The sequence below is a fragment of the Macadamia integrifolia genome, unplaced genomic scaffold (assembly GCF_013358625.1).
Source record: "Macadamia integrifolia cultivar HAES 741 unplaced genomic scaffold, SCU_Mint_v3 scaffold3025, whole genome shotgun sequence".
NCBI classification, from domain to species: Eukaryota; Viridiplantae; Streptophyta; class Magnoliopsida; order Proteales; family Proteaceae; genus Macadamia; species Macadamia integrifolia.
This window is the reverse complement of record NW_024869142.1, coordinates 1-13,714: the sequence shown is the minus strand read 5'-3', so window position 1 is coordinate 13,714 and position 13,714 is coordinate 1. Positions and strand designations below refer to the sequence as shown.

Sequence of the window (13,714 nt, the reverse complement as noted above, 5' to 3'; positions counted from 1 at the left end):
TTTTTTTTTTTTTTTAAATATTGTTTAAGTGGACCGAATAATTTGGTTTAATTCGGTTCAGCCTGAATTATTCGCGTTTTAAATTCAAATTAGTAAAAAGCGCGTTTTTTACCAAATTTTATTTTTAATTCGGATTCGGTCAGAATTTTTGATTTAATTCGAAAAAATTCGGGTCGCGTGAATTATTCGGCCGAATTGTTAACTAGGGGCTCAACCAATTGCTAGGGTTGCACTGTAAACATTCATTTAGCTAGACGGGCTTAGCTAGGGTGGACATGGTAAGATTGATAATCGGTCCAGTAGGTCTCGGGCTCTAATCAAGTTAACATAAACGGGCCTTAATCGGCTATAGACATATTTAACTTTAAATGGGCTTTAAACCGACCCCTCTTTAGAATTGGTCTCTTAATGAGCTTGAAGAGATTTACCAAGAAAATGAGGCAGGAATGTGTATAGGAGAGAAATATCATATAGTTTAAATGAATTAAGCCAAAGATACACATAGAAGCTAAGTTACTAAATTACTCGGTCATTAACCACGGAACTAAAATCAATTAAACAACACCTACACAACCCAAGTTTAACAACTTCAAATCAATTAAATTATGCCAGAAAAAGATAAATGTTCATATAACAACCACCATCATCTCAACGTACATATCAAAATAGCCTTAGCACTAAATAGAAGTACTATTAAAGGGGTCGGGCTTAAAGGAGTTGGTTTAAGTCGAGTTTTTAAATTTATCAAGCTGATCGGGCTAGGTGGCTGCACTGTGTACTACCTATTTATAAACATGTCAAACCCAACACATTTATTAATCAGGTCGATCTAGATCGAACTATAAATATATTGAGCTCAATCAGGCCTACCGATGCAAGCCTAGAATTAACACCACTACCTGGCAGGCTCCTCCCCATTTTCTTCTTTGTTTTCTTTATTGTATTATTTTATCATTTGCTGTTTGCTTTTGCATTTCTTTTGTTTGTTCGTTGTTCTCACTCCACCTGACTTCTTCTTCTTTATTTTATGAGATATTTGTATTGGCTTCGTTTATCGTTTATCGTAACGTTAAATCATTCCCGTTAAACTAATAATTACAATCATCCCCGGTATTTGTATACCGTTGTCGCAATGGTTGCTGTTTTCCCAATACCAGCCAAACCCCATATCCCTAGAAACAAAACATCCTTAGAAGTGGTATTTGATAGTAGAGTTAACACATATTCTACACGAGATTCTAATCCAGTGGGGTATTTAACATCAATCAAGGGGACCCTATTCAATGGAATCGAAGCATATTGAACATTTCCCTCAACTAGCTCTGCTTCATCATTCCTGCATGTTAGTTCATATAAAAAGGAAGACATAAGTCACAACAAATTGGAAGTGAAACTGAAAAAAAAATATGAATTAGATAAATAGTGTATTTCTTATTACAACCATATAAATTAACTTGAAAACATAAATAAGACGAAGTAAGATACGACATGGATCATATATAGAGAGAGATCTTCACAAAAAGAAGTAATTTCAAGGTACTGATGAGACTTACCTATCATGAAAAACCCATCCACTCTTGTCACCTACTACTTTCAAAGCTTTCTTCCATGTCTTTAGAGTTTCAGGCTTCTCGTTGCCATGTTTCTGAGGTGAAATCTCAAAACTTCCAGTCTGATTTTTAACATCTGATGGGTTAACTTTGAAGAAAATGGGGAAAATGATTTGACCATTGATTCTATGACATTCCAACATTTGAACAAGCTCCAGAAGGCACCATCTGCTTTCTGCGTATCTTTCACTGAGGAGGGCAATCGAGAGTTTGGATCCTTTTATTGCTCTGAGAAGTTTCGGCTCAATATTTTCTCCTTTCCACAGATCTTTGTTATCAATAAAAACATGAATTCCACTATCCTTTAGAGCCCTGTAAAGGTGACCAACAAAGGTATTGCGAGTGTCTTTGTCTCTGAAGTTGATAAACACATCATAACTTGAACTTGAACTTGAAGAAGATCCAATCTGTGGCTCCATGAAGATTGCAGTAGAAAAGCTCTGCTCTCTATTTGCCTACGAATTGGGCTTACCCTTTGATTGAAAAAAGGTAAATTAAGGAAATTAAGGTCATTAACACAGAAATTAGTGGTTCTGTTTCCCTACCTATTTAAACAGTGAAGGAAAAAGGTGAGATAGTTGAGTGAAAGATATAGGTAACAGGGAAGGAAATATATGAGAAATTTGAGTTAAAGATATAGGTAATTCCCCTCCCCCTAGATTGTATCTCACTATTCTTCTTTTTATATCATCCAATACCTCCCTAGTCAACGGTCTACTTTTTCTCTCTTTTTTTGTTTTGTCGTTAGTCATTAGTCATTAGACGTAGCTTGTAGGGTGGATCTGGGGAAGGTCAGCATATGAATATTACTGAAGAACCAATGTGGAATAAATGAGTGGAAGGTTAAAGGGTGTGTAAATGAATTATTATGTGGGTGTTATCAACTTTTTCGAATGATAATTACAGGTTGTGGAATTATCTTTTCGTTTACACTTTATCCAATCATCAATTGAAAATAGATTACAACTTACAACAACAACAACATCAACATCATTACACTTTCTTTCTCCTTAGAAAAGACAAACATTACATGATGATGCATGAATTTGGGTCCTCTTCGCTCAAGTAACTTGGTCTTCCATATCCACTGTACCACTGCAGTGGCGATCTTCCACAGCCATCATACCACGGCTGCGGTGCTCCTCCATAATTTTGACCACATGGTCCCTCTCCATACTCCTCATAAGGTGCTGGGGGAGCTGATTTAAGTGACAGTCTAGGTGGGGCCGAATTGTATTGAGGCGGAGGAACCTCAACAACAACCTCAACAACAACCACGGGGGGAGGAGGCGACGGTGGACTCGGTGGTTCAGGAGGCTTTTCCGGTGCTTCAGCCTTGGGCTTGGACTTGGACTTGGGCTTGGGCTTGGGCTTGGGCACGGGCTCGGACTCAGGTTCTGGCTCCAGCTTTGGTGGATCAAGAGATTTAGGGGGCGTTTGGTTCGAATTATCCATCGGATCAGATCCCATGGAATATGGATTCTGGATCTAACTCAAATGAATGAGTTTCTTTGGAATCATTTCAACTCGTTAAAAAAACTGTTTGGTTACCTGATTCTACTGGCCAGATTCTAAGTGGAAAACTGTTTGGTTACCCTGATTCTGTCACTTGATTCTAAGTGAAAACTGTTTGGTTACCCTGATTCTGGGCATTGATTCTGAGTGTAAAACTGTTTGGTTACCTTTGAGTCTTTGAACCCATGTTCTGTTGAAAAAAAAAAATTCCCACAAACAAAACCTAAAAATACAATTTGGTCCACACATGTACTTTATTTTTAATTTTTTTTTCCTTTTCTTTTTTATGGTAATATGTTAAAAAAAAAAAAAGTGTAACCCTAAACCTTTAAGTCTAATACTGTAGTGCAGTAATTTATTTTTTTTATTTTTTTATTTTTATTTGTATTTTTTTTTTTGTAAATTGAAGAGGCCAAACCTGGGAGAACATTACAAAACATGATTCTATTGTAGTTCATGTAATCGAAATAGGTATCGTGTACCATATAATTCAGATCTGAAAATTGCCCAAACCAGCGGATGATTTGGTTTATGGAGATATATATGCTTCAAAGTATTTATAAACAACAGTCTCCAAGCAAGAAGCCAGTAATATAGGTCCTTAGGACCAAATGAGAGAAGAAGCACGTAAATACTCGAATATAGTACTGAGTCCATCCAGGTACTAGTAAATGCTAATTAAGTCTTTCTATGAACAAAAAAAAAAAAATTAGATAATGAACTCAATATCATTACAATGGCTTCAGACTTTTCTTTCTAAAAAGTTCCAAAAAAGTTCATCATACATTTTTGTTTAAATCAAGCTTCTTGACTACGTCAAGAACATCTCTCAACATCCTCATATGACCCTCAGATTCTTTTATTGCACCGTTCAAGTATCCTTTGATATAGTCTGATGAAGGGGAAGGAGATGATGAAGTTGATGTTTCTGAGCATATGGACCTAGGTGGAGTCTGGTAAGTATCACAACTTGGGTTTGAACTTGATATCCATTCAAACATTCCACAACCTTTGTTTTCAACCTATAAAGCAAATATAATCATTTTATAAGAATACAAGAAAATAAACATTCAAATCTTAAACATCTGAAAAAAGTTTACAAAATTAAATTAAACAAAAAATTTAAAAAATTCATACCCCAGTTGATTGTGGACAACACCAAAAATATCGACCATAATTCGCACTTGTTTTCGCAGTTCTGACCTTACATTGACCGTTCCCACAGTCACACATCTTAAGATGGTCAACCCACATGAAGAAGTGACAATTCATTGAACATTTAAAAAATTTCCTTCCAACATGTGACCCTGACTTAGAAGTGAAAACTGAGCAACCTTTCCCACAGTTCTCACACTTTGCAATATCACAAGCGGATATATTCGATGTCATCTGTAAGTTAACACAAACATTTTCAATACTCTATATGCATAGAAAATACTATTAAGTACACCCTCCATCTGAGTGATGGACAAAAAATAGGAGACTTCAATGGCACATAAACCAAATAAATTGGCAGCTCCTGCAATCCCTATATATACCATACGAAATAAACAATTATATAAATGGACAAATAAGAATGATGTTGTCCATATTTAAACCTTGAAATCATTCAGATAGAAACACATGAAGTACCAGTGTCTTAACCTGTCTTAATACTACATTTAATCCATTGTCACAGACTTAACATAAACCAAAAAGTTACTTAAACCAAACAGATACATTTTCTTGCTCAATAAAACCATTGTCGGGTATCCATCCAAACACTTACTTTTATCACCTCAATTCTTCTCAATCTCTGGCAAGTACATCTCAAGCAGATTTCGCCTATCTTCTACTTTTGTTCCCAAGAAGATAATGGCAGAATTCCGCTTGGCCATGAAATATTCCTTGGCCTTAAACTTTTGTTGAAAATTGAGGTCTGGAATGGCATCAACAGCATCTATAATGGCTCATACCAAGTTAGGTTTTCTGAACTGTCTTCCCCGTGATTGCTATTCTGTTAGAATATTCTAGTTTAATTTTCAGGTTAGTTATAGTTCCAGTTTTGGGGTTAATCTTAATTTAACTCTGCTGATTTTTGGTATTTATTTGACTTACTAATTACAAGTTTCGGATTTTGTTTATCTCTCAGTTTTCCAATCAATTTTAGGAAACCTTCTCCAACTATTATTCTTCCAATTCTGGTTTCTTGGCTCTGATTTTAAATTTCTGTTTCCTGGTTTCAGTTCTTTGTTTGGTTATCTCTGTAATACCTTGACTGTGCTCTGTCTTAGAGCCCCAAACTATCCATCGATTTTGCAATTCTTTAACTGTCCTATTTCCTATAGGATTCTTTCGTAACATGAATCTAGCTATCAGTTTTCAATCAAACTTTACTGGAATGTTCCCCTTGATAAATATTTCACTCAACCTTTTGACCTAATCAGATTTATATTCATTAAGTTATTGATTTTATCTTAAATCTAGTTGTTCCTTATCCCTGCGATAGATGCAATGAAATCAATTCTGTTTTCAGTCATTCAACTTACAGTAAGAAACATATCACATAATCATATATTGTTTCACCATAGAAGAAGAAGAAGGAAAACTGAAACCGAATTTACATTACAGTAAGAACATGGTTCCAAAGAAGAAAAAAATCACATAAATGTCGAAATCTAACCTTAAATCAAACTTCGATTCTAGTTCTTCAAACCTTGGAGTCGATCGTCTGATTTGGAAATAGGGTAAACCCTAGATATGAAGTTACAACCTGAAAAATAGAAACCGAACTTCAATAATCCTAATAAAACACAAATGAAGCCCAAGAATACAAAGAAAAATACAAATAAGAGGGGAATCTCACCTTCAATCAACTCGGTTTTAGGTGTTCTTCTCAGATGCGAGCTGGCATGGCCAGAGGGTAAATGTTAGAAACCCTAGACACAAATAATGAAGAAGAAAAAGAGAAGGAAGAAAGAAGAAAAATACGAAGAAGAAGAAGAAGAAGAAGAAGAAAACTAATACGAAGACGAAGAGGAAGAGGAAGAGGAAGAGGAAGAAGATCTCGAAGCAGAAGAAGATGAGCGGAAGAAGACGAAGACGAGAAAGCAGAGGAAGCAGAGGAAGCAGAGGAAGAAGAAGAAGAGGAAGCAGAAGAAGAAGAAGAAGAAGAGGAATAAGAAGAAGGAGAAGAAGGAGAAGAAGAATCGCAGAATCTTACCTGTTGCTTCACCGTCGCTGAACCTCGATCGGACTTCACCGGGAGAATCGCAGGATGATGTGGAAATGGATTCAACTTGAATCCATCGCTTTTATACGAACCTCCGGAATCGTGACTCGATTCCGGATTAACCTCAATAGGTTAATCCGGATGAATCATGGTTTTTAGTTGGTTACCCTGATTCTACTGGCCACCATGACTCCGAACCGATTTTTCACAAAAATGAACCAAACGGTTTAATTTAAATTGGAAACTGATTCCCTGGGATCTGGTCCGATGGATAAATCGAACCAAACGCCCCCTTAGGTTTCTTCGGAGGCATTTCCTCGACAATCTCAATGCATTTAATGGCATTTCCAGCTTTGCAGCAGAGCTTTCTAGCAAGCTTTTTGGGGCAGAAGGGGCCACTGATGGTGACGGTGTTTTCTTTCTGGTCGAATATCTCCTCCTGTATTTGATATCTCTCTACGTTCACCACCCACCCACCCCCCAAAAAAAAATTCAAGCGCATCAATTGAGGGAAAAAAAATGTTCAAAAGTGAGGACAACAAATCAGGTTCACGTATACGAATGTTCTCGTGCGTCCCTAATTTGTGGATTTAAAATCTATTAAATGAAGTGAAAGAAAGTGGATTTCAAATTCACAGACCAAGGGCATATGAGAACATTCTCATACGTGAACATGATCCACTTACCAAAGGGAGCAATGATTGTATTGGTACTTTGTGGGTCAGGTTTTTATATGACTTGATCTACACAAATAGAATTTATCAGTGGATTTGTTTTTCCTTTGGTGGATTTCGTCTATGTGGATCATGGTCTTGATACTTTGTGGATCAGGTTCTCGTATAGTCTGATCTACACAGATGGAATTCACTATAGGATTTTTCCTTGGGTGGATTCCATCACTGTGGATCAGTCATGTAAAGAGTGGTTTCCGTTTGAAAACCTGATCCACTCTCGCATTAGTAGATTCACTGGGAATTAATTAAAGAAAAATATATGAGACGGCTCACCGCGGTATCTAGAGAGGGTTTTCCTGATCTTATTGTAGCAGCGTGAGCACTCAAGATCAACCTTCAACACTATCATTGATACCTGCAACACAAACGAAAACCAAAAGCTTTCATTTTTTTTCTCTCGTCCAAGGAACCGGACACCAAGAAGAAGTCAATTCTGTTCAATAATAAGATAAAAAGACGAGTGTATGGTGGGGGAGGGCTCAAAGGCTAGCTTAGAGAACAGAGGCTGACCTTGTGCGCCATTGTTGAGGGCTTCGAGAGATGGAGGTGAGACGACGACTGATCCTCTGATGTAGCAAAGTCTCCTCTTTGCTCTTATACGATTTATTCAATTTCTTTTGTTATCTCAATATACATCGACTGAGAAGTTAGGTGTGGTCTCAAAAATGAACTGAAAGTTTAAAGAACGAAAACCGTGGGAGAATTTAAATAGCAACCATAGTGAGGAGTCAGGATAGCCACAAGTTTCAGTGTTGTTGACTTTGAAAGTAAAATACAATAATGGCGATGTCTCGTAGTGTTTTATTTTTGGCTTGCTCATCTTCATCCATAACCCACATGTGCTGGTCGATTGACACTCCTTACCTTCCATTTTCCATTGTATTTTAGATGGAAGTTTTTTTAACTATGAGCCTGTGAAGATTTTTTAAATTGTTGTGGTAAGTAGTCTATTAATTCATTCGTCACCAGCGCAAGGAATCTGAATTAAATAACTCAGAAATTCAAGGATTGGAATTTAGCCGATCTGTCATGCATGAAGTAAGACAATGAAGGAGAGAGAATGAAGAACAATGACCATTCCACTAGTTCTAGATTTCTTCGAAGAACAGGGGTAATGGATTCATATGACCTTAGCTAGAGTCCATTGGAGGGTAAGGATCCATGTAGCCGATATTTAGCCGAGTTTTTCATAATTTGTTGGGCTGAACCTCTTTCTCTTACTCTCTTCTCTCATTTTTTCATCTCTTCATTTCCCCAATTTGTTTGTTTGTTTGTTTTATTAATGGATTCATATAGCCGACCCCATTAAGTTGGGATAAGGTTGACTTTGTTACTCTTGTTGTCGTTTGTTGTAATCAGGTGGGTCAAAAGTTAGAGCTGCTAAAAGTCAGAGGGATAAAAATGGAGTTTTTTTAGTTTCCTAACCATCGATTTGAAGAACATGTGTCAAGCTTACAACATCTCACTGCATGATCTCCTCCGCACAACCTTCTACACGTCCTAGGGAGTGAGGTAAGTGGGGACTAGGGGCAAGACCTTGATATTGTCAAGTGCACCCAGTGCATCAGCGTGCATCGAACGGCCAAGGGTGAGTGTCCAGGTGTTTCCAGTCATCCAATGTACGTGCATTGGCACACTTGAGAGGATCCAGTTCCCTGGGGCTGGGGTGTCAAGCGGTCGAGCCGGTCTCGATTGGGCCTAGTCGGGCTAGACCAATTTCAAAGGTTGCACCATGAACGTCCATTTAGCTAGACGGGCTTAGCTAGGGCGGGCATGGTACAATTGATAATCGGTCCAGTCGGTCTCAGGCTCTAATCAAGCTACCATAAACAGGCCTTAATCGGCTACAGACCTATTTAACTTTAAACGTGTTTTAAACGGACCTTCTTTATAATTGGTCTCTTAAATGGGCTTGAAGAGAAATACCAATAAAATGAGGCAAGAATGGGTATAGGAAAGAAATATCCTATACTTTAAATGGATTAAGCCAAAGATAGACATAGAAGCTAAGTTACTAAGGTGCTCAATCTTTAACCTACGGAACTCAAATCAATTAACTACACTTGCACAACCCAAGTTTAGCAACTTCAGATCAATTAAACTATACCTAAAAAAGATAAATGTTCATATAACAACCACCATCATCTCAACGTACATATCACAATAGTCTTAGCACTAAATAGAAATACTATTAAAGGGGTCGGACTTAAAAGAGTTGGTTCAAGTCGAGCTTGTAAATGTGTCGAGTTGATCAAGCTAGGTGGTTGCACTGTATACTACCTGTTTATAAACATGTCAAGCCCAACATGTTTATTAATCAGGCCGATCTAGTTCAGGACATAAATATGTCAAACTTGATAGGGCCTACCGATGCGAGCCTAGAATTAACACCCCTACCTAGGGCAGCCTCCTCCCCATTTTCTTCTTTGTTTTCTTTATTGTATTATTTTATTATTTGCTGTTTGCTTTTGTATTTCTTTTGTTTGTCCTTTGTTCTCACTCCACTTGTCTTCTTCTTCTTTATTTTAAGAGATATTTGTAGTGGTTTCTCTGTAGTTTACCTAATGTTAAATTACTCCCACTAAACTAATAATTACAATCATCCCCCCCCCCCTTTTTTCAATGGTGTTAACTCAGAAATGAAAATGACAATTTTATCCCTATAAAAAGCACTCATTCTAATAGAATATAACCGGTGGATCCAAGATATAGATATTGTGTGATCTTAATCCTTGATGCTAGTGTTTCATCACTATTGGAAATAGCCTAAGGACTACAATGGAGTTGTTGCACCTCTCTCGGGGAAGAAGCCAACCAAGGGGTTGCCGCGACTAGGGTTGTAAAAGGGGAAGGAGAGATGGAGGTGAAGATTTTGGTATTCTTTACTTCTTTGTACTAGGTTGTTGGTGGGAAGAGGTCTTCGGCGGTGGGTTGGACCTCAGAGAGAGGGGCTTGGGTCCAGACGGTGTTGTCTTGACGGAGAGGGGTGGAAGCGACTGAGAGAGTGAGATTACTAGAACTGACTCTGGAATTAGTAGCAAAAGGTTTATTATCAGAATAAGATTGAAGAAACTGATTGGGCTATGGAAGAAATACTTTAGCTTTCCAATTGCCATGGAATACAATGATGTGATTATTCACTGAAGGTATCGTCATCCCCCTCAATCTAGATCCAGAGTTCGGGAATTAGAGAAAAAAAGATAGAGAATATAGCCACCCAAGATGTAATCGGTGGAATCCAATCCTGAATCTGATCAATCCGGAGCAACAAATCCTTGCTGGGTTTTAAAGGTGCGAATAAGAGGTAGTTCAGGTACATCATCAGCCCTCGCCGGAGGTTTCATTGGTTCACTAGAGTGATGATTTGCAGCAGAAAGTTGCAGAAAGTTGCAGATAGTTAGAGTTCATCTTCGATGATCGGGGAAGAAAGGGTAAAATTTTGGGTTTGGGTTGAAAGCGTAGAATAAGTAGTTTAGGTACGTGAAAATTTTGTCAAAAAAATAATCTACCATGTAACGTGACTAGTTAACAGTCTGACTAACAGAGTTGGTAAGGGGACAGTATCATCATCAATTTAACGGATGATGGTTCGAACATTATAATAAACTACATGGTGGTGATTATAGATATCCCATATTTTAATGGCATGGAGGACCCAACAGTAGTTTGAGAAGATGCCAGACTTGGGTGCAATCCTAATAATTGATGGTTTTCGGTATTAAGATCACAATTGATGGCTTTGCCTTCTCTTCTTGTCTAAATATGTTTATCTTTGAATCCTATAATTCATGGTTTTCGGTATTGAGATTGGATTGGTCGATATTGTCGATTATTTCAGTATCCACCATCATGGTATCCACATAAATCATAGACATACAGATAAGGAATCGAATTTGAGACCGTGCACCTATCCACACAATCCCCCATTCACCCTAACCATTTGAGCAACCCACGGATGGGTATTGTTGGAGTTATAAGTTTCAAAAAAACAAGTAAAAAAGTTCACTAATATTCCTTTGTTCTTGAGTTCTTTTTTACAATTGAAGCAAATAAGCTTAAGTTTAGTCTGACATTGGAAACTTGTAAAAGTTTCTTTGGGTATATATATAGGAATTAGTTAGAGAAAAGTCTCTTCTCTCTCATGTGTATGTATGGACACATATATCAACAAATCTAGAGAGTAATTTTAAGGGATTAACCCGATCTTGATTCTTACTATTCTAGAGGGGGTGATTCATAGAGATTTAATAGGGTTTAGGCGAAATTTGGCCGATTCCACCTTATTCCAATTGGAGGTCAATATAAGATGGAAGGAGATAAGAATCGGGTGAACCCAATTCAAATGTCCATATATATATATTTTTTTTTTTCTTCAAAATTCATCATAGACCTAAAGTCTATTCCAAAACTACATCCCAAACACAGCCTAAATTACTTTGTTCTTGGGAAATTGACTTCACATGGTGGCCTCCTGTCCTGGGGACTTGACTATAGAATGAGCAACATTTGAACTGGGTTCATCTGGTGAAACCCACATGAGCCGCTTGGTCAAAGTTTAGTTGGGCTTTACTCGTCTTTAGCCCAATAGTAACGTGAATGCAAGAGAGAAATCCAATCCAATCCAAATGTTATATTCTATTGTATTAAAATGCCAATTCAAGTGGAAATTGCCTGCCTTGGAAATAGAAATGGGCCTTGAGAATATCCCATCGGCATGTTCCTCCCACTCAGACTTTGTTGGGCCCATAGATATCAGTATTGGTGTCCTTATTGGTCGTATTGGGCGGATACTGACACCACTGTTACAAATCGTATGGAATAGGGCTGTATCAGGCCCATAGTCTTAACTCATAGTATCAGATTATTTGTCGGCCAGTTCCGAAAACAATACAGATACATATCTGTCCTTAGAACCATAGTTGGGTACTATTACATGGGCTCATGGCCCAATGGGTTTGTTATTGGTCCTTGGGGTGACGGTGTAAGAAAGGTAAATAAAATGCGATCCACTTGATGAGACTGTTCTTCTTCCACGTGTCCCTGAGAACGTGATTCCCGTCGCGGATAAATGGGGACCACCACCTCCACTTGATCATAAGAGTTTTGCCAACTTTAGCATTAATTTGTTAATTTAAGGGACCACCGAACCAAACCGGAATAGGGTTCAAAAACCCAGAAACAGGATCCGAATCGGTATTCAGATCCGAATTGGTATTGGAATTGGAATCCACTGGGAATTTAGGATTAGGATCAATTTGGTATCGATAAGAATCGATCGAATTGGAAAGGGGATGGGGAATCAGCTAAACTGGATCAATCAGAATCGACCCGAATTGGTGGATCTGGATCTGGATCCGGAATTTTGAAACTCTGAACCAGAACCTCAAAGGGATTAAAATAAGGATAGGATACGATTTTGATTGGAAATCCGAGAGGGCAAATGGGCAATACAGTCCACCGCCTCCCATCACGGCTCCATCATCACTTCACGTGACCATCCAATAAAGATGGGTCTATGGAGTCATTTTTTAATAATTTATAAAACGACGAATTGTATTTTTCCCCATAAATTAGGGAGAATAAACTATTCAAATTTAAAAAATGTTAAACCATTTCCTATGGATCCATAAACCCTATGGTTAATCTGGAGTCTGGAGTCTGGAGTCTGGACTGTTCAATCATCTCAGTTTTAGGTATCGGTTGTCTGATACAAGCAAATTTCATTTTTTTATTGAAAAAACACCTGTTTTGATCCCGGGTATTGACCTGATACAATCGTATTGGTATTTTGACTGTTAAGGTATGATATCTTGTATTCTGTTGAAGTTTAATCCAGAAAGTACTACGGTTCTCTACTTGAATTTTATATTTAAGGACTCGTTTATTGAGGACAATTTTATACTTTTTGGTATTAAGGTTTTTTTTTTTATATATTTGTAATGAGATTTATTTTCTCCATAAGTAATTCTGAGAGGTGTGAAGACGGGCAATGTAACCCTAATCTCCATTGATAGTGAAGCAGTATTTCATCCCATCTCATTGAGGATATAGGCAATCTTGTCGAATCTCCTAAATCTGCGTATATTGTTTATTCTAATTTTTTCTTTATTTTTTATATTTTTTAAGATTGCATTTCTACATTGACAACCGGTATTGGTATTGATACCAGATAAATCGGGTTGTATCGTAAATTAAAAAATAGTCCATTTTTAGATTGATACAACCAACCCATATCCATATTGATAATGATCTTGAACAATACTAAGATGTATGGAATGATATAGGATCAATTCCTATCTAAAATCTTGGAAGTTCAATCTAGCTTTCGATTGTTGGAAGGATCTAGATATGCACCTCAACACATGGATATGCCCCCTTAGGTCCTTTCAACTGTTGAATGCCAATTTGAACATCCAACATGTTAAGAGAGAATAATATGATATCAATACTTAAAACCATGGATCTGAGTTATCAAAATAAAAATGTAGTTATAACAAGGGGTTGAATTTTGCACAACGATAACGTTAACATTGTTTCATTGTGAACTGGTGGTCACGAGTTGGAATGAGAAACACAGGATTAAAACTGTGTAATGTGTATGTATACATTTGTCCCTCACGGACCCTCCCAAAAAAAAAAAAAAA

The 13,714-nt window shown here is 37.4% G+C and overlaps 3 protein-coding genes across 3 annotated transcripts; all 3 read right to left on the bottom strand.

Moving 5' to 3' along the window:
• Positions 1–1,279: 1,279 nt before the first annotated feature.
• Positions 1,280–2,137, bottom strand: LOC122067637 (disease resistance protein L6-like). Its single transcript, XM_042631480.1, has one exon. The coding sequence runs from the start codon at positions 2,027–2,029 to the stop codon at positions 1,550–1,552; it is 480 nt and encodes a 159-aa protein (XP_042487414.1). The 5' UTR covers positions 2,030–2,137; the 3' UTR covers positions 1,280–1,549.
• Positions 2,138–2,636: 499 nt separating this feature from the next.
• Positions 2,637–3,065, bottom strand: LOC122067639 (leucine-rich repeat extensin-like protein 3). The gene has a single exon (XM_042631481.1). It carries the CDS (start codon positions 3,063–3,065, stop codon positions 2,637–2,639), a length of 429 nt encoding a protein of 142 aa, XP_042487415.1.
• Positions 3,066–3,701: 636 nt separating this feature from the next.
• LOC122067634 lies at positions 3,702–5,851 on the bottom strand. Its single transcript, XM_042631475.1, has 3 exons — positions 5,788–5,851; positions 4,263–4,514; positions 3,702–4,147 (listed from the first exon to the last, which is right to left on the bottom strand). The coding sequence occupies exons 2-3, from the start codon at positions 4,512–4,514 to the stop codon at positions 3,905–3,907; spliced, it is 495 nt and encodes a 164-aa protein (XP_042487409.1). The 5' UTR covers positions 5,788–5,851; the 3' UTR covers positions 3,702–3,904.
• Between the last annotated feature and the right edge of the window lie 7,863 nt (positions 5,852–13,714).

Coding starts and splice junctions, on each gene's coding strand:
- LOC122067639 (XM_042631481.1), bottom strand. CDS start 3,065: ATGGATAATTCGAACCAAACGCCCCCTAAATCTCTTGATCCACCAAAG.
- LOC122067637 (XM_042631480.1), bottom strand. CDS start 2,029: ATGGAGCCACAGATTGGATCTTCTTCAAGTTCAAGTTCAAGTTATGAT.
- LOC122067634 (XM_042631475.1), bottom strand. CDS start 4,514: ATGACATCGAATATATCCGCTTGTGATATTGCAAAGTGTGAGAACTGT. Junction 4,148..4,262: donor GTTGTCCACAATCAACTGGG/GTATGAATTTTT, acceptor TTTGCTTTATAG/GTTGAAAACAAAGGTTGTGG.